Source organism: Harpia harpyja, chromosome 18 (genome assembly GCF_026419915.1).
Source record: "Harpia harpyja isolate bHarHar1 chromosome 18, bHarHar1 primary haplotype, whole genome shotgun sequence".
In the NCBI taxonomy this organism is placed as follows: Eukaryota; Metazoa; Chordata; class Aves; order Accipitriformes; family Accipitridae; genus Harpia; species Harpia harpyja.
This window is the reverse complement of record NC_068957.1, coordinates 6,373,528-6,395,570: the sequence shown is the minus strand read 5'-3', so window position 1 is coordinate 6,395,570 and position 22,043 is coordinate 6,373,528. Positions and strand designations below refer to the sequence as shown.

At 38.7% G+C, this 22,043-nt stretch overlaps 1 protein-coding gene across 3 annotated transcripts in view; it reads right to left on the bottom strand.

Annotated features, from left to right (window-relative positions):
* The window catches only part of TENM1 (teneurin transmembrane protein 1), a 346,769-nt gene that overhangs the window by 205,664 nt on the left and 119,062 nt on the right, over nt 1-22,043 (bottom strand). For all 3 annotated transcript variants that reach the window (XM_052813749.1, XM_052813752.1, XM_052813750.1), the window contains one exon: nt 19,783-20,043. In XM_052813749.1, the coding sequence (XP_052669709.1) occupies nt 19,783-20,043 (261 nt within the window). The remainder of the gene's footprint in view (nt 1-19,782; nt 20,044-22,043) is intronic.

Below are 22,043 nucleotides of genomic sequence, written 5' to 3'. Positions count from 1 at the left end.
AGGTAGCCTGTTACACACTCCAAATGCTTTTGTAAACTTATTTAAAAACACTGATCTATTGCAGTAAAGTTAATATACTGTTTTATATTCACATTTAAGTCCAATTTCTCCCGCTCTCAATGAACAATGACAGCACCTGATTTACATTTGTTTCAGGGCAATTTAATTTTTTCCACTGGCGTCAAACTAGTCATATACCAGTCCATGGATAAGAAAATCACTGTTAGTTCTCTTCTAAAGAAATAGTCTGTAAGGTTTAGACAAGCAGAACTATTTCTTCACATTAAGTTAAGGATAAGTAAAGGATTGACTGCTAAAAGAGAGTCACCAGTCCCGCACAGTAACTAAAAGACCCATCCTGTAGACAGTCTCTGCAGATACATGACTTGGAGGGGAAAGAAGTGACTGTGATACCAGTGCTTTGTTAAGTAGGTAACAGCTGAGATGATGTGCTTCACACCTGTAATACACCTGAAATAGACAGATGAGGACTCATCTCATGCATGGCAAGTATTCAGCAGTATGCAGTGGAGAACCACAGATGAGTTAATCAGACTGTATTTGAATCATTACATTCATAAAAGCAAAACAAGCTCTACTAATTAGTAGCCACTCCCACTATTTCTTCCTTGTTAAAAAAGGGTTTCTTGCCACAAGGTAACTAACTTGAGATAAAAGTCTAGTGAAAGCAAGACAGACTAAATTTCTGAGTCAGTGGGTCAAATTACAGAATAGTATTCAACAAGTTCCCAATTTATAATAAAACTACAAAATTCCTTACTTGGATTTTAGCTTTAAGCTAGTTAATTTAAATATGAAGGATGTAATGTTTTTCTTTACATGAGGCCAATGCTAAAATTCTGAAGCAAAGACAGAAACAACAGAAGATTTTCATTATCTGTATCAAGCGTTTGGCAAGACATACGGACATGCTCAAGAGACTTACAAAATCCCCAGTTCAAAATTTTCCAGAGCTAGTATTTGGCAAAGCCTGTTTCTTGATAGATGAGATGAAAAGTAATCACAGGTGAGACACGCTGCACTGACAGAGACTTTGGGGATCAGCCATTCAAAAAGCAAAGTGGATTAATTAGCAGTGTCCACCCTTAATCAAGAGTTCTGGGAACCAAAAAATTAAATCTGCCTGGACCCATCAGAAGACTACAAACTCCAACTGAGGCGGAAAACAACACGCTGGAATAGATGGAAAACTGTTATAAGAAACAGACACTGCCATGCCTGGAATCTGAAGTGCAAACTATACAGGAGAAAAGGAAGCCATGATTAACACCTTGTCAGGGGAGGGCAGCAATGCTGTAGAATAATGAAGGGAAGGTTCTAATTTAATCTTGGCACAGTTTGATTAGATGTGTATTTCTTTAATTTCTTTACTTAAACCTTTAATAAACATTTGTCTATTTGGGTTACCATAGATAAATATCTTGACCTGCATTCCACCTGAACTGCTCTTTATTTAATGACTAACTGATTACTGCACAAGTACTTCTCTGATGTGTTGGCATTATTATTTTACAAATGGATTCTACCAGCTCATTCCCAGATGTATAGTCTTCAGATTCAATAAGCTTTCTGTATAAACAACAGATTGAACGGCCTTTGTCCTTATTAGCTTATAGAAAATTAATTTCTTATTGTTAATTTTTGGGCTTGGGCCAGTTGCCAAATCTTTAGGGCAGCTGCTAGAACTATAGACAATATCACACAAGTCAGAGATGGAAAGATCTATTAGGTTATTTCCTTCGACTACAAACTGATGAAGAACTGCAATCAATGAATCACATGCCTGTCACGTCCTCTATAGTATATACTCAATTGTGTTGGCTGGTTTTAAAGAACAGCCACAAAACCTCTACCACTTCATTTATTGCTTCATACTACTCTAAAACAGACATGTTTGAAAAAATTAATAGTCAGTAAAAACATAATAGCTTTACAGATTATGAAGCAAAGAAAGAGCCAATGTACCCATCCAGTCTCATCACCTTCACAATCAGAACCACCATTTCAACCAGTGACCCTCACATTAATCCTCATAACGCAAGGCTCAGCTCCAGCATGTTTTGAAAAACATTCAGACCCTAAGGGCTCCAAGTACTAAGGACTTACTGTCCCTTGGCAAATTATTCCCATGTTGAATGACTACACTGTTTTAAAACTATCTTTGATTTCATATTTAAGTTTCTCAGACTGCCAATTACAGCTACTGAACCAACATTGCTGTCTGCTAGCAGATATATTCTGCTGTATATTCTGCACTGTATTCTTAGCAAAACACCTGCGATGCTATATACCTTCGAAGTTCTTCTCTCCCTGTCCCCCGTACTTGTTTCAGAGTTATCTGAGTGACAACTCAGACATTCTCTACCGATTCAGACCTATTAAAAAAATCTTTCCTTGAATAACAAGTCCCAAAGACATAATTGCATTTTGCACTCCTCTGAGAGTCTCTTCAATTTTATACATCCCTGGTGTTGAAATGCCCAGAACTGACTCGTCAGAGAAGTCCTGGCAACATCTGCTATATTTCATGGATCCTTGACAAGATGCATGTACACAGGCAGCCCAAAGTAGCATTTGACTTGTTGGCTCCATTTATCTCATTTACTGGCCCTTAAGGTCCCTTTCGGCATTACTGCTTTCCAAAGTAGTTCCTATTAAATATTTTATATTTGGTTACTATCCCCTGCACCGAATCTCATTCGGTTCCCTGTATATCCTTGTGGATCTTTGAACTGTTCTGTATTGACTTCTGTGTCAGCAATGATGTTTTTAATGTCTGCAGGTTAAATATCAGATAAGAAGCACATTTCTGACATCTTCTACTACGACTTCTCATAAAGATCTTCATGTCCCTAACACAGATACTGTGGCATGCTATGCTCCCCCCCACCCTCCACGTTTCAGATATTAAAGAGGCAACCAGCTAAATTTTCATATTGTAATACATATCTACATTAGCTATCATTTGAAAATAAAAAAATACTATATTTAACTGTATTTGGTAATTAATGTTTCTAAACATAGACAACAGCAATAAGGGAGCAAGTACCACTTTTAACAGTCTGCTCCACTTCCCTATTTCAACTGTTATAACTTCTATGCTACAAAATACTATGTGGGAAACAAAAGGTTTCAATAAATTTGAAATATAAAAAAATTATTATCATTGACATAATAAAAGCTTTCTTATGCAGAAACTAAACATTTGTGCAAATGCTGACCTGATACCATCTTAATAACAGATAAGGATAATAATGAAGTTCTTCACAGTTAGTAACAAAATTTTGTATCTAAGAGCTTTATGCTTATTATGAGGCTCAGGATGAACCTGTGAAAGATAACAGAGATAAAATAATCAATATATGTATACCTTTTGGGGTCTTCAGAGGACTGGCTCATCTTTTAACCGTATCTGTGTAATGTGAAGTAAAATAAGCCTTGATTTTGATGAGAATCTGTTAGCATTCTTATAATACAAATAATAAAAATCACTGCCTGGAAGTGTTGTTTAGGAGATTAGAAAACTGCCAAGTGATACGGTTAACACAGTTAACTAAAACCTTCACTTGTGACCTGTGCCTGTGACAGTGTCTTATTCTGATTAGGCTTATTTTTTGCATTTTTCCTACTATTCCATTAACTGATAAACTTCACTGCATATACTGAAAACAGGTAAGCATTTCAAAGTAAAACTACACAACCTATAAAGAAGAGGCAATCCGGTGTTCCGAGCACAACCAGAGTACTTCCAAATGTTTTAAATTCCACCCAGCAGAATGGGAGTAACTACAGCTTTCTCATCACTACAATTTGTCATGTTTCAGCCTCTGAAACGACAGCTCAATGAAACGGGGCTTTCTACTTCTCTATTTTCTTCTAGGCTGACTACAAATTTCAGTCACAGTTATCAGCTTATCACACAACTGAGGTGGTGCAGAAGCATGCCAGAAGCATGTGTCTAACTAATCTCTCCTCGGTGCCCTCATATTGGTAGAAACAAGCTACATTCAAGTGAAAAGTCAAGAAATTAATTCAAAGATGTGGAGTTATGAAATGCCATTGAGTTTGGTAGGCATTTAAAATCAATCAGGTCAGGCTAGTAGAAGGTTGTTCCTTGTTCTGCTGTTCTTAAGGAAATAAAATGACTGATCAGAAAAACAAATACATTAAAATACTTGTGATCTGTTTTCAGATCACTATCTCAAAAACAAACATGGAGAAAATATTTTTAGAAGTAATTAAATCAGCCAAACACAGTGAGCCTGTCAGAAAGACCTACTTGTAGTGGAGAATTTCTAGGCAACTGTCCCTACTTGTCTTCTTCCTGTTCTGGTGGCTCATTAGAAGCATCCAAAGAAGGGTCCAAATCTGAAATTACCAACACAAGCTGCTTGACACACACCGGTTGAAGAACTCCTCCAAATACAATTATTATTCATAAGCACAAGCAAACACTCGACTGCCCAGTCAGCTGCTTTTTGGGATGTTTGCTTTTCTTGTATTTGCACATGGATCAATACATGAAAACAAGAGGAGGAATTCTCTAATCTGATCAATTTTGAAAGACTTTTCAAATTAATTGAAATTTTGATGTATCAGTTGTGCAAGTCAAGCTAAAAACCAACAGCAAATTTATCCACTGAGATAAACAAATTTCACACTTTTCACCTGCTTACCTTTTTAACTTGAGTAGCGATTGATTTCAGTGCAACCACTCACATTTATGAGATATATAAATGCTGCCAACGCTCAAACACTTTAAGCTGCTACAAGTAGCAGCTGTACTGAGACAGAGCAGGTGTGTATTTGCCACCTACCAGAATAAGCAACGCAGCCAACCCCAAACTTGCATCCTAGAAGACTATGCACAAAGAGGCTGACATACATGTCAAAAGATCTCTCTCTGCATCGCAGGAGTATTAGTTCTCCAGGAAATGATTGCTTTGGAAAATTATACAGACGTTTTAAAACTAATTTAACACCTCATGTTTCCACTTCTTGAGTTAGCTTGGTTTTTCTGCTTTATCAGCACAATGATACTTATTTAGGATTCAAGCTTCAGAACATTATCAAGGACTTTATCAACATCATCACAGAAATGTGTTGATGTCCTCAGAGGACGTAGGAGACTTTAAGAGAGGCAAGCAACCAGAGAACATTATGGCAGGAAGGAAGGAAAGCAGCAGGATGAGAAGCTCCTGCTACATATTTTTGGCAGCTATGTTGTACACCTGAACTAGACAACTATACTTCAAAGGGTACTTGACTACTATTTTTTTTCCCCACAGGCATACAGAACTGCAAATTACATGATAATATAGTGAAAGGGCAGCAACAACAGGGATAGCAGTGCAGGAGACTATGTTTTTTTGGTGATACAGGGAATTGCTCTCAAAGATTATCATCAAAACATGATCTGAGCTGGCAAAGCTATCAGCCAAACATCTCCACTTCGTGGACTACCCGTGCTGTTTCCAAGCTGGCTGCAGGTTATTTCTGTTTCCGCACTCTGACTCCTAATGCAGATTTCCCCAGTGGGAACCTACAACCTGAGCTCTGCCAGCTGTCTAGAGCCCGGATCAATTTACGGGAGTTCACAGCCAGGAATTATATTTTGTTTCATGATCGCACAAACCTTAAGCTTTGGAAGAAAATAATCTGAAACCATTTAAAAATGGCAACTCACTGCCATTTCTTTTAACAGAGGCTTCTTGCCATAAATTTGACCATGATTCAGTATCTTAAGAGTTCTTACTGAGCCTGAGAGAGAAACCCAACTGAAACTGCAGGCTTTGATGTCACTTTCTGCAACGTGAAGGGATATGTGTTGGTTTTTTTTCTTCCTTTTTTCCTTTTTCCCAAGCAGAAGGTAGATAATCATTCTAATTATAGAAGCGATGAATGAACAAATAATTCCACAAAGATTTATGAAAAAACCCAATTGATTTAGACTGTTTACTTATTTTATTATGGGTCTTTATTTAACATTAATAAGCACTGTTTAAATTCTAAAGTAATTGCATATAAACATGTTTATTTTATTGTATGTACAGCTGTAGTACTGTTTAAAAATGCATTCAGTATAAAACAGTCTTTCTACTTTTTTTTTCCCCTTTTATTTTCCAGATAGTTATGATTTAGGTTTTTTGCCTATATTAGCCACCAACCCTTTTATAAGATACCTACAAGAAAGCTCAAAAAATTCCGCTATAGTTGCCTGGTAAAGTACAGAAAATGCTTTTTATTTGATTTTGTATTAAAAGGAAATTGGATATCACAAGACTAAAATGGTGGTGCCAGCCTGAAAGATATTTTGAGACAAAACGCAGAAGACTGTCTTCAGAGAAAAGATGTAAACAAAAATGAGTGACTGAAACAATGTGGACCACTTCAGATATGGATGAGAGGTACCAGGGATCAGAAATGAATTATGATGCTCTAAAATGATCCAATAAAAACTGAACTGTAGTGCAGGAATCAGAAAATGTATTGGAAAAAAGATAGGTTAAAAAAAGAAAAAGAAAAAGGAGCTTTCAAGTACTGTAGGTTATTAGCTACTACGGAGAAATCTGTATTCAGGAGATTATATTTCTAACAAAACATGCACACAACCAAACACAGCTGAATTTGCTGTTCAAAAGGAAGTGAACTATAAAAATTAAAAAGCTAGAATGGAGACAGAATCACAAGCTAGAATAAAAATAATCAATGCAACCATCAATAGGAATGTCGAGATGAACATTGTACTGACTGAACACACAGCCATGCAGGCTTGAGGAAGAATGACTCAATTATATTTTTCCCCACGGGCAAAGACATAAAAGATAGTTGTAGACACATTGAGCGCATCACAAAAAAGCATTTGGGCAGCGCCCCTTGTTAGAAAGTAAGAACTGCAATTCGAAACAGTGAATAATTACAGACGCTCTGGAAGAAAACCAGTCGGGCTCTATTGCCTTCGGCAGGGAAGCCCTGGCAGACTGCAGCCACTGCGCCCACCTTCCCAGGTGCTCGCCAGCACTCGCTAGCCCACAAAATCCCACAAAATGGGAGGGAAGGCCTTCCTTTATCGAAGCACTAGGACAGTCACGTTCTTACCAATTGCTGGGCTGGGAGAGGGAAGGGCTGAGGATTTTTGAAAAAGGCACAAAGCCCTTTAGTAGTCTGATGTTAACCTGAGCAAGGGAGAGGTGGGATGCAAAGGCTTCCTTGTGAACCTGCACCACAGATCATCTTTCATGTTCTCTTCCTATCAAAGTAGGCAGATTTCTCAGGACTGCAGCATCCCTTACGCCACTGGCACCGAGAAGACACCAAAAGACAGCAGAGACTTGGCAGAGCACCAACAGCTAACCCCAAACACACTGACTACGTACGAGCAAACATGCACTGATAACAACTGAGGGTGGCATCTTCCTCAGAACAGCAACTTCTAGCTCCTCTCTCACTACGCCACAAAAGCATGGCTCTTTCAGTCACATTCAGGCTACTGATATAAAAATGGATCTTGACAGTCAGGATAGCACAGTAAGACCTGAGTAAGTTGACTATATTGTTGCACCATTCCACAAAAGGGAAATCTAGGTCGCAAAGCCGTGCATAAACATGGCTTTTCATTTATGCTGAACTAATTTGAATGAGCTACTACAAAGAAAATGTACGTCACCTTACTTACCAAGACGTGACCTTTGGGCAGGTGTAAACCAAGCCTTTTATAATTATACCAGGAAGGCAACCACCGTCATAAGCTAGGTGCATATTCACTACCTCTATCTCGACCTTTCAAAAGCAGTTTCTGTGACTAGAAACGAGACTTCATCACTACCATCTTCCTTATAAAAGGAAATTATGTAATATTCTGGGAAGTTTTTTAGTCTCTTGAGAAAAATTCTCCAGTACATAAACATAAATTTGGAGATTTTCCTTTCACCAGGAGCTTTATCCCTTTACAGCTAGAGTTCCGCCCCTACCTGTGATCAGCAGCACAACCTAAAACAGCATCCCTTTCTGACAGCATATGAGAGAATGCAATCCGTTGCCACCCCCAAAATGCAGCTGTATCGCAATCGGCAAGATCTGGCTTACGCAGACCACCAGCTAGAAGAAGTCACAAAATACACCGCTATCTTATGAAGCAGTCTGAGAACCTGCAACAGTAGCTATTATTCGGGTACGTTCTTCTAAGATTTTTGTGGTAAACAAGATGCAAGCATCCAGAAATTGTTTTGTCACAAAGAACACAAATGATGGCTGCCCCATCGCTGGCAGTGTTCAAGGCCAGGTTGGATGGGGCTTTGAGCAACCTGGTCTGGTGGAAGGTGTCCCTGTCCATGGCAGGAGGGTTGGAACTAGGTGATCTTTAAGGTCCCTTCCAACCCAAACCATTCTATGACATTCTGTGATATGAAAAGTCTCTAGTGCTGAGCTGTAAATATTGCAGCACTCATCAGATCCCATTGACAATGCACGACTAGCAAGCAGCTCTATTATGTGATCCCAACATCAACAGTTCAAGCAGATTCAAATCAAATAAGATTCAATTCAAGTAAACTACATCAGATACTTTCTGACTGTGCAACTGGAGGTATGCTTATACCAAATTATGCAGAAAAACATAAATTCAGAGCATGCATTATGATTCTGACGCTTCAATAAACAGTAAACTACTCGCTCTAAAAGAGCTTAGCATGACTGGACAATAACAGAAAGTTTGCTGTCTCAAAAGCACTGTTTGGGGAAAAGTTAATCAAATATGATGTTCTCAAACCAAAAGTGCCACTTGAAATTGCTGTTGGACAAAGCAATGAAAAGGGCACTTAAGCCTAAACAACACTTACTGGGGCTTTGGTACATATAAAGTGCATGTATTAATTTCTGTTGTACGTTTTGTATTGGGTCTGCATGGCAAGGTTTTGGTAGCAGGGAGTGGGAGGGGGCAGCTACAGGGGTGGCTTCTGTGAGAAGCTGCCAGAAGCTTCCCCCATGTCTGACAGAGCTGATGCCAGCCGGCTCCAAGACGGACCCGCTGCTGGCCAAGGCCGAGCCCATCAGCGCTGGTGGTAACCTACGTCTCTGTGATAACATATTTAAGAAGGGAGAAAAAGTTGCTGTGGCACAGAAACTGCAGCCAGAGAGAGGAGTGAGAACATGTAAGAGAAACAACCCTGCAGACCCCCAGGTCAGTGCAGAAGGAGGGGGAGGAGATGCTCCAGGCGCCGGAGCAGAGATTCCCCTGCAGCCCATGGGGAAGACCATGGTGAGGCAGGCTGTCCCCCTGCAGCCCAGGGAGGTCCACGGTGGAGCAGATATCCACCTGCAGCCCGGGGAGGACCCGACGTCGGAGCAGGTGGGTGCCCGAAGGAGGCTGGGACCCCGTGGGAAGCCCGCGCTGGAGCAGCCTCCTGGCAGGACCTGTGGACCCGTGGGGAGGGACCCCACGTTGGAGCAGGCAAAGAGCGTGAGGAGTCCTGCCCCTGAAGGATGAAGCGGCAGAGACAACGTGTGATGAACTGACCGTAACGCCTATTGCCCATCCACCTGTGCTGCTTGGGGGGGTCGGTAGAGAATTTGGGAGTGAAGCTGTGCCTGGGAAGAAGGGAGGGGTGGGGGGAAGGTGTTTTAAGATTTCGTTTTATTTCTCATTACCCTACTCTGGTTTGATTGGCAATAAATTAAGTTAATTTTCCCCAAGTCGAGTCTGTTTTGCCTGTGATGGTAATTGCTGAATGATCTCTCCCTGTCCTTATCTTGACCGATGAGCCTTTTGTTATATTTTCTCACCCCTATCCAGCTGAGGAGAGGAGTGATAGAGCGCCTTTGGTGGGCACCTGGCGTCCAGCAAGGGTCAATCCACCACACATTTACTGAAAAATAATTGTAGGCAGAAGGAAAATCATATTGCATTTACAGTTTAAAAGCTACATTGAAAGATGTGAGTAATACCCTTTTGACCAAATGTGTTTTACTCCATTAATTATGGAAAACCTGGGGTGTGTTTGTGGCACGAAGACCCCCTTTTGCTTGCTGTCCTGCCATAAGACAAAGGCATTGCTTGAGAGTGTAGGAGAGAGCCACTTAATACTGTTACGAACACTAAACAACCCACCAGGGAATTATAGCTCAGTGGAGTGACAGTATGGTGAAGATCCTACAGGCAAACATACCACACCACAAGGAAACTCTCTCTTTAACATCAAGTTCATTAAAGAAATGGCTTCACCCGTTCCTACAGAAAATATAGCTTCGACTCTTCCTTGGCTATGGTACTTGATTGATAGGAAATGTAACAATATTTTGGAAAAGACAAGAATAAAGCCCCATGAATTATTCGAAGCTCATTTACAAATGTGAAATCATTTCAGCTTCAAAAAGCAAGTGACATGCTTACTACATTGATGTAAACAAGCCCAAAGCAACATTTGGTAATGCTCATTACAATGACTAGATTCAAAAGCCAAAAGAAAATTAACAGTTCATCAGTAACATTCAACTGTTCCACAAATATACCCCTAAGACAAGACAACACTGGCTTCATCAAACTGGAGTCATACTCTGCAGTATTTATTAGCATAACCAATGCTAAAACTACATGGGATCTTCAGAGAAAGAAAAACAGGGAGAAAGTCTAGTAGCTGGAGTCACAGAAATTCAAAATCATTGATATTCATGTGTCCACACTTGTTCAACATGCATGTCATTTGGGGATAGGAGGACATTTAATAGATACAAACATTTCTCTCTTGACTTGCCTGTAGTTAAAATACTGAAGCTTTTTATTCTTTTAGTTCTAGTGCACCATGCCATCTTGATTACATTTCTGACGATATCAGAGAAGATATAAAATCCATCTAATGTACAAACTGATGAGATGGGGAGGGAGGAGTGCTATGAACCATAATAAATACTATATACAGTTTAGAAGTAGCCTTAACTTTTGTCCCTTGGTTTTCTTACATGCTTTTGGTAGCTTTTAGCAACATTTCTAACAATAGAGCTGAACAACCCTCACCTGATGTCCTAAGTCATCCTCACTCCCAGGCATTTCCTCCCACATATAAATTTTTAGGAAGTGTGGTTTCATGGAATAAAAGAACCTCCAGACCACTGACTTTCCCCAGCTCCTTTTCTGGATAAAACCCAAAGCAAAGGAACATAGTTACTTTACAACATTTGGTTTCTGTTGCCCGAAGGGCTGCTTCTCTGTACTGCCAATACATCTCATGGCGAACAACTTACGATCACATGCTGACACGTGCTGCTCAATTGAAAATCAGCGTTGTGAAGCACTGTATAAAATCTACATTGCAAATCATGTGGAGTAGAAACTTAAGATAAGAAAACAACACTGGCAATATAATTAGTCATCAGAATATGTGAATCTAATTAAAATATTACTCAAAAACACCTTTTAGGGAGAGGAAGCAGCCTGCAGGAATTATTCAGTGCTCCTAGACCCATATTGTAGAAGAGCTAATTATACACAATTCCTCTTATGCTCATATTACAAAATAAAAAGTTAGGGTGTAGAGCTAGGCATGATTAAAGAAAACAAAATTAATATCCAAAATACTGAATTTCATTTCATAAGACCTGTATATGAAAGCAAGTTGAAACAAGCAGTATTCAAATCTGCATTATTCTGTACAAACTAACTGTAATTTCATATACAACTTCCCATTCTTATCCTATTTTCTATCGCAGAAATAAGAAATAGCCTAATATGTTTGGTTTAGCTTTCACTTTTAGAGGACTATGAATGTTGCAGCCATGGGAAGCAGCCACTTCCTCCATTTCCTATGTGTCTTCTAGATGGGCTAACCAAAGATATTTGCTACTATCAATACTTCCCGCTTGTAAGATGAGGATACGCTAATATTTGTAACTCTGAATAATACAGATTTATGCTGATCTTCATCTTACTCCTAAGCCCGAGAGGAAATGAAATACTAACAAATTTGAAAATGGAAGATAAGACTTTCTCATGTAATTTAATACACAATGAATTAAACGGGTAAAAATGAAAAAAGGCTGAAGAGGAAGAACGAGCAATCTTTTGTCATCCATGGTAGGACACCAATAAATTCTTAGAAGATCTCATACTGTCAAGAAGAAATGTATTTAGATTAAACCTTGCTAGACCCTAAAAGGATAATTTGTCAGTATTTTCCACTTTTCTACCAATCCTGTACTCGTTTGCTAGATCTCTTGGTTTTTTGTCTCACTTAAATATTACAGTTTGGAATAGCTGAAAAACATTTTGCTAGCGGGAAGAAAAAAGCTCTAATATCTTTGTATTTAAAACCATACTGGCTGAGGGTATAAGGAACCAAATAAGAGTAATTTGATCTTATTTATCTAGTAGCCTTAACTATAATCTTGTATGGGAAGTAGTTCACCAGTTTTCCTGTTAGCCTTATTTCACACTAATGATGTTCCACTGGCAGCTTTCAGCAGAACATCCCGAACTTTGATGAAAAACAGGTTCCAACTGTCAGGAACATTTACATTTTAAGACATGTAAGTGAGAATTGATTATATTTCAAAATAAGTATTAAACTAAAATAAATAATTTATTCTATATAAAATATGACTGTAGGTTGTTTCTGTAAAGCAGATTTCTGATCTTCTAATACATTTTAAATTTTAACCAACAGAGATGAGAAATAAAACATATTATAAACTTAATAATAAAAAACCATAAATAAAATATCAGGATAGGCATGTGATTGTTTAGAATGGAACTGTTCCCAGCGATACACTAGTCCAGAGAGGTCCTCATGTAGAATTCATGGTAAATGTTTAACAACAGAAAAAGTATTTTGTTCAGCGTCCCCCTAGTCTCACAAAGATTGCTGAAATGAAGAGTCAGATAATCCTCACGCTTTTGCATCGCAGCACTCTGAAGGCAGGTGCCTTACTGCCTATCCCATCTCATCTTTCCCTCCCTGTGGCAGGCTAGATAAACAGAGTTCCCAAGAACTGCAGCAGCACTGCCAAGTATTTGTGGAAATACTTTTCCTGCATGCTCATTTCCACCTGAGAAACTCAAAAGGATTTAGCAGAAAGAAGGAGCAATAATTTATATTGCTACAGGCTCCTTAAGCATAACACAGGGGAGGAAAGCCAAGTGATTTTTTTTGAGCTCTAGTGCCAAGTTACTAATTTCTGGGATAAAAAGTAGACCTGACTGTTCTCCTCAAGCTTCCCTCCCTCCCTCCCCTCTTTTAGCTACCCATGAAAGAAAACAAAACTGCAGGGCTAAAAATATTACACAGCCTTGTGCAAATGCACAGATACTTTTTACTACGTGGTGGGCAAAGGTAATTTGGATTATGGAATATAAAAAATATTTCTGCTATGTTCTAAATACTGTTTCATTATCTTCAGTATAAAATATTAAACACTGTTTGATATTTGTCTTTAAATTAGTGTTCACTGGGCTTAAAAGAGAAACACTATAAACAGAATGTTTTAACATTGTGTACTGATTTTAATATACCCTATGAAAACTGTAAAGATTAAAATAGCAGATATGCAGATACAATGCCCCTGTCAGTCAGAAAAAGTAATGAAGATAGTCCTTTCAAAAGGCAGGATTTTCCTCACAATACTGACAGACAACAACTCATCATTAGCTGAATTTCCACATATGAGCAATTTCATAAATGGCTTAAATACTAGGGGCACAAACGCAAGACTTTCATGATATTACAACTGAGGTGATGTTACAGTGCTCACAGAAGCATCTCACGCTTATCCAAAGCAATTCAGATGACTTACATGCTTCCTTTGAGACAGTAACATTGCCAAAGGAACCACTCTGAGGTCAACAGAAGCAACTTACACTCTTAACAACTCCAGCAGAGCAGTTACAATGTCAATGTATACTCCAATGCTCCTCAAAAGGCATCGCTATGTTACTGCAGAGATTCACGTGCTTCCTTTGACCCTGAGGAGGTTTCTTTGAAACAACAGCAGAAGCAACCGACATAAATACCATCTAAACACTAGAAAGAGAAAAAAAAAACCACAACAAAAGCAAAAGAAGTCTTATTAAGGGAAGATTAGTGGCCCTTTTCTGTCAAATATCAAAGAGTATCATATATGAAATATCTGACAAGCTATAGTAAACTCCAGAAGTTGACGGAATTTCACCGTGGGAGTTTTGCGTTTTAAGTGATGAGGTTGCCTTAGTCTATTAGGTGACTAAAACCATCCAACAGACAGGAGTGTAAAAACATGAATGCAATCCATGCCACAATAAAAAGGCAAAGTAAAGCACACTAGGAATGAAGAGAAAAATATTAAACGGCACAGATGGAATGGGAGTAAGACTGATACCTACCTTTATATTTTCAAGGCTACTTACACATATTTGACCTAACTGCTCTACTTGCAGATTAGTAACTCAATTTCTTAATTGTACCATTGTAAATAGAGTGACAGGACAGGAGCTAATGGAAATACTTCAGATACAGCCATCGTTATTACAAACACGATCCTGCATAGAAAGTCAGTCACATGCATACTTCTTCTCAGAGCATGTATTGTTATTATAATGTAGCTGCTGGTAATAATTTCCTGGAGAAATGAGAAAGCCAGGATCAGCTTTAATGCCTGGCTTGTTTACAAAATAACAGTAAATAACAGCAACATTAATCCCAATGCTCTCACTTTCTCGCATTAAACACAAGACTTTTATGAAGAGCCAAATTCGAGTCTAATTTAAACAGGTGTGAATTCACAGTAGGTCTACTGACACACACCATAAATTAAACCAGAACCTTGTCCTTAGCTAAATCCTTCCCATGTTTGAATAACTACAGCATTCACAAAGCTGTGTTTTTCATACAGCATCAGCAATTCCAGTATTTTCTTTACTAATTAAGCATCTTTATCCCTTTAACAGATACTGTTAAGATACTAAATCTGAAGTGCAAAGAGCTGAAGTGACTTGCCCAAAAGTCACCCATCTGCCCAGCAATCAAAGTGAAAAAACCCCAGAGATTTAGGGAGAGTCAAAAGCTCTGTTAAATGGACCACTGCTCACAGGGTATAAAACAATTACTTCGGTGAATTACACAAGATTAATCTTACATGTTTCTATGTCATTAAACTCAGCTTTGATCTGTAACCTACTAATCTACTACATCCACTTATTAATATATGGCTAATATTATTATTCTATCTTTGCACTCTGATGTTTAAATTTATTGATATTATTAAAATTATTGTTCCAAATAACATAAGTGTATAGGATCAGATTCTAAGAAAGACGTTTCCCAATAATTTCTGTGGGAAAAAGGAAACAACTACTTTTTTTTCATAGCTGCCCCCCCCCCCCCCTTGCCTTGTTTTTAAAAAGACAAATACGTTTTTTAAAAAAAAAAAATCCCCTGGCCAGATCTCAAGCACTCTAAAGCTATATTCCATGACCAGTCTAGTGGTATTTCAGCCTGTACTAACACCCTAATTTCTTGCCTACAAGTCTCAAAGAAGCTGTTGTGAACTATAGCCAATGCCTAGTTGTCATAAAATAATGCAGCCAAAGGAATTGAACATGAATCTGGCTCCAAGACTGAGTGTGCATTTCCCAACACACTCATCCAGTACTGGGAATCCAGTACTCTGCTATTGGTTCTCACTACTTAGTAGAGAAAGAATAACTAATTGCATAAAAAGATCTAAGTATGTGTCAGGAGTAAGCCAAACAAGTCAGCCTTTAAAGTACTTCAAAACAATCTGACACCCTAAAACAGGTTACAAATTGTGTTATTGTAGAAATGGCTCAAGTTCCATACTAGCTCTCAGCCGAGATGTAATAGCTAAAAGCGTAAGAGTTGATGGTTGTGCAAACAAGTCATACGTGGATCAGAAATGGATTATGGCAAGGCATGGATGCACTTGAGGTAAAATTCATCGCTTCACAGCTGCACAGACATCCTGTAAAGCAAAACATATGAACTGCATGAACAGTTCAATGGGGAAGAGTATATGGATACAAAATGGACTGTAGTCTCCTTTTTAGCACACTAGCTAGTGTGGGATGCAGATCCAGGTCACATGATGTAGTTTTAGATGTCTGTCTGAAGACCGCCCTTTTTGTAGATCAGGGTTGTATCCTCTCCTGGACCATAGCTTTACTCCGGAAAAAGAAAAGAAATAATTAAATTTGCCAGCTCAGTAATCTGGCAGACTAAACCACTGAACTCAATGTTCTGATATGCTGCAATGACAGATACCATTGGTTCAGTGAATTGCGGGTAAATGTAGGCTTTTTCAATGGCATAAAGTAACTATTTTTGATATTGTTATTCTGTAGTGTTTCTGTCTGAAATTTACATTCACATACTGTAGAGTAACACTGTTCATGTTTAAATGGAGCTATTTATACTATACCAGAGATAAGCAATGATCCCCAAGGAATTGGTCATTCATTACTTGCAGTTAATATATATTTTGCTTAGCCTCAGGCAAAGCTGAAGGCAGTTTGTGCACTAATAGGCTATTATTAGTTGCCATTAACATTGACAACACTAATTTAAACGGGAATGTTGGTGTTTCACACAATCTGTTCAACGCTGCCAAAACAACCAGAGTATGTTTAAACAGTGATTATGACAGAGTTGGTGTGTCTGTGAAGGAAAATAATCCTCAAATAAATTCTTAAATTGGGCTACTCAGAATACATAATGAAGTATATATCCTGTGTTAGGGAACCTCGTGCTAGAGCTTTGAATGAATACGAGAAATTCAAGGAACAGCTAAACAGAATAAAATTTGCAAAAGTGTATTTGCTTCAGATCAATGGAAAGCAAAAAAAATATCCTGAAAGCAGGTCTACCAGAGTCCACACACTTGGTTGTCCTAATGTTATCACACAAAAAGCTATTCTGCATTTGTGGCAGAATTGTTCTCATAGTTGAAAAGAAAAAAAAAAAAAACCCACCCCAACAACAAAACCCAACTGACCTTTTCAAAACACAGACAATAATAGCAATTAGTTTTCTCAAACAATGCAACAACTGTATCTTCCTCATTAATTTTACTCCAGTTACAAATAGCTGTGTTCACATGCCATTTGGTCAACCCTTCGAAAGCCAGAATTTCTAAGTATCGATTTTTACAGCAATTAGACAGTATAATGGAAACTAGCATTTCATGAACTTCCAGCAACTGATCTTATGCACTCACCCATTTTCACACCACAGAAGTTACTGGCTGGCACAAAGAAAGTAATTCCATGGCAGGATCTGACACGGATAAATGCAACACTTGTGGCTCTCTGATAAAGCCCCTGGCACAAGTGACTGCATAGAAATGGAAAGATGTGCCATCTATTACTTCATTTAAGTAGAGATTTAGGACCTTCTGTATTCAAAGAGTGCTTTGTTACTGAGTGCCAACCCCGACGGAAAACACGCTGCTCTCTGGATCAGGAATCTTGACTATGAACTTACCTGTGAAGTACTAGATAATATAAATGAATACAGCTTGAACCATCACTGTCTTTAAAATTATCCACATTAACTTTCAAGACTGTAATTATTATAATGACTCAACACCACAGGAAGCACTGATACATGCTCTGTTGACCCTGCCTGGAGACAACTAAAGAGTTCAAATGGGCTTGTGCTCTCAGTTTCTCTCTCTTCCCGCTTACTCTTGTCCTCGCTTTCCTCTCCCAATGATTTAGTTAAAATTTGTATTCAAGTACCTAAAACACAAATCCCTGATTAAAAATTTGTTATAAAGCTTACAAAGAACCAAAGCCACATGCAAAAGGACTACTCTGTTCTATTCTAGACCATGCAGGAAATGAGTTTAAATTGATTAAAATCATTCTCTGAGACAAACATTTAGAAGAAGCCACTCCGTTCTTTGTAGGTGAAACACAATGATTATGTGTCCCTATCTTAATGCCACTTAACCCATGGTTCCTGCAATGTAGGACGATGAAGGTAAAAAAAGCATTTCCTTAACTACCTACAATCATTTTCATCTATAGCAAGATGACTTATTTAGTACAACTTGTACAGCTAGCAAAATATGAATACCCAGCTGCACCACTGCATTCCAGACTGAAATACATAACTTGGTTATACACTTAAACTGCTTTCAATACATCGGCTTCCCAGCACCTTAAAACATAAATGATCATGTGTATTTCTTAGTCTGAATGGTACAAATATGCATATTCCTTTCTCATGTAGCATTCCCTTTAAAAGATTTTCATAGTTAAGGGTCAACCACTTCCAAGCAGACCAGATTCAATTCCTTCAGCCACCATGTAAACCCAAATGTCTTAGGAAAACATGCAAAAAAACCCCCAACCCCAAACATAAAACCCCCACTCAACACCACTTTACAGAGGATGGAACCCACACAGAATGTGGCAGAAGCAGGAAGCTAGAAGGCAGGCATCCATTGATCATCATGCAAATGGGGTGGCATCTGAAAATTAACTGATTCCATCAACACGATACAATGCGATAGTGTAGAATGCTTAATTCTCAAAGGCATATTTAATTAAAAATGAGCTGTGCACTAAAACCTTTTTTTTTTTTTTTTTTTTTTAAACTCATGCAGATAATCTGATGTCTTTGAACCTATACTGGACAATATCATTGGTATTGACAAACACGCAGAAGAAATTATAATTAAATTACCAGCTTCGTATTTGACAAATTCAAAACACATAACTGTAGAAATGACATTCATGACTAAACTCTCTTCATCTTATGACTATACATCTACTAAAATGTATCACTGTCAACACTGAAATGTCAATTTGCTACTTTCACTGTTTCCCTATCTCTTACCCAGTTAAAAATACATATTTAACTACATTTAGACCTGCCATAACTTGTAGCTATTAAACACAGAAATTAAACTATGAGCTAAGCTTGTTATCTTAAGCATGATAAATTTGTTTACTTATAATACTCTTTAAGGAAACATTTAGAGCAGATTTTCATCGATTTTAATGCAGAGATAAAAAATTATTAATTCCCCCCGTGTTACTTAATTAAATACACATTTTCCCCTTCCATGACACACTAAACCATAAGAAAAGCAAATCGGTAAAAAGATCCTGAAAGAGAACAAATATTTAAAAAACCCCAACCAACCAAACAGAAAAACACCAAACCCACAAACTGCCCCCCCAAAACGTAACCCAGAAACCCACCCTCCATACGCAGAGAAATTCAAAACTGAGATATGACAAAGACCTGCGCAACCTGTCCTACTGATAAAGGCATGTCTTCAGGTATAGCCTGAAATTACAGGTAAATAGAGCATTTAGGATTGCAGGTTGTCTTTCTGAAGTCACCTGGCTGTAGAGTCTTAAAGCTACGCCCAGAAGCCAGCACGTAGAGGATCAATTCTACACAAAATGTGATATAAATGTACATCTATAGATTTGTTTTAGAACCTAATTCATTGGCCACTAAACTCAAATGATAAATGTCCTATGGCATAAAAATGAAGAATGTGGGAAAGTAATTGGTCTCTAGAAGAATAATGTTTTAACAAAAACATTGTTTCATTTTTTGTCTTATTTTCCATCTACACTATAAATACAATACACATACCAAAGAACCCTTTCACCTTTCATATAATAAAGAGACCTAAAAAGGAAGAGGAAAAAAGAAAGAAACCAAACAAACAAAAAAAAGGAAAATAAAAGAGAAGTGGAAGAAGAAAGTTTCAAATAAATTACTACTTCTATTCAGTACATTAGATGCATTTCTTTATTACCATTCTCCCCATCAGACTTCCTTTCATGGTCAGTGTCAGTGAGCGACAACGCTGAGTTTGCCCGGCTTGACAAACAGGAGCTGTGTTCCGACTTCATCCCCCTCATCCACATCCTCAGGGCATGATCCGGGGACGCACCACCTTCTGTCTCAGTGTCCACATCTGAGCCCACCTCTAGCGGGTAACTGTGCTCAGCTACACCGTGTAAATCTGTTTGATAGCCAGAGCACAGAATATGGGGAGTGTCACAGAATTCCATGTCTGGAAAAAACAAAAGTTCAGAAAAAAATTTAGAAGTGAAAAGCAATATACCTTTGATTTTCTTTTGGAGAATCTGTTTTGAGAATTAACATTGTTAATACTATTAGAAGACTTTTTTGGTCAGTGACTCACGCTGCTATCTAATCTACTATAAGTATAATAGAACTAAAAGAGTGCAACTCTGTAAAATATAATACTGCACTGTCGTTGTGCCTTCTCGTCTGATAGAAGTATATATTATAGCTCAAATATGTGTACACACCCACACACTGATAGTAGTACATCAATTTACAACTGAAGCGAGTACTTACAAATACAGATACTTGCTTTTTGCCAGAAAGGCAAAAGCTCTAAAATTCATCTCAGTATGTTTTTATCACGGGAAAAGCGTAGCAAATTTGCAAATAGGGAATTTACAAAGTAACACTTGAAATATTTGGTTAATCACAGAAGACAAAGAAAAGGTACTTACCATTGCCTTGCTCTTTGAGAGTGCTGTCCTTGCATATTCACACCAGTGGGTTTTGGTTCTCCAGTGCTGATGACCTACAGGAACCTCCTAGAAGAGCAGTGACTACTAGGACTGTACAAGTGCCATCTCATGACACCAACCGATCAGAGATTTTAAAGAGTTGTACAGTGCTCAATACTTCAGTTATTCTTACTAAACGCCGCAGCTGTAGGGCAGTAGAAATCCGAGGACAAACAGAAGGCGGACAGGACCCATAATGTGAATATGCAGAGGAAACATTCTCGAAGAACTACAGGTAAGTAACACGCATCAGCAAATTACAACTTCCCTTTGAGGTAGCCTCTGCATATTCTCACTTGTGAGAATCCAATTACAAACACAACTCCCAGGGAGTAAGACAAGGAGTTCTAATTAAATAAGGATTACAGAACTGCACACCCTAACTGAACATCAGACCTGGGATGCCATCTTGAGAGACTAAGTACAATATCAAACATGCACACAGTATTGTTTCAATTTCTAGAAAGGAAACATTAGAGACAACAGTCACTGATTGAGACTGAGGACAAACACTCTATTCTGCTGTCATCCTAACTAAAGCTTTAATTTGCCAAACTAATCCACTTACCAGCCAGTGAGAGGAACGGTTCTTATTTTAAGCACGCTCTCCGAAATAACAAAAAGCCCAGGTATTTTCTTGAAGGTATCGACCAAAATTTACAAACAAAATGCTAAGCTAGAATATGCTGAGGTGGCTCAATTTTTAAGTCATCTATCTCTGAATATCTTTGCTTTGCCATCAAAACATTCCTGAAGGTCTTAGCTGTAGTGACAGCCCACAGGGGCTGGCTTTCAGCTCAGGGAACGGCAACCTCTTTTCTAGAGGGCAGGGGAAGAAGGTGGGCAGCAAACAGAAAGAAGTGGCCGTGTCCTCACTTTCCTAGGCAAGAGTCCTGGAAGGTCTCCCTGGTGTTGTCACTGCATCAGCTGGCCCATCCCAGCAGCGCTGGGTATCACGGCTCCTGCTCCTTTCAGAGCAGCAAGACAGATGCGAGGGCCCTCCGGAGTGCTCCATCACCGCTCTGATCTCTTCCCCTTGTTCACAGGAGGAGGACTTGGTCTCAGCCTTACACTCGAGAAGCTGCAACATATGCCACCTTCACTAGCTCTGTTTTCCAAGTCTCTCAAATGCCTTGAGGCTGACTATGAGGTTTGATGGAGACGGCTAGGAGAAAATAGCCCATATGCTGGGAAGGAGCTGCGTAGTTTCTGCAGTAAAGGGAATATTTGGCATTCCAACTTCATCTAACATTACAATGCAGTGTTCTTCATGCTCTCTGGTGCCTGTTTAAAACTGGCACTTGGCTGATTGGTAGAAGGAAGGAGGAAAAGTAGTTCAAGGCAGCACTTGTGGACACAAATGGAACCCGAGACTGGATGCTACTGGTTCTCAGTCCTACACAGATGCTTGCAAGAGAGACTTCAAAACCTATAAGACCCTCTGGAAAAAACTCTCCCTCCCCTATGG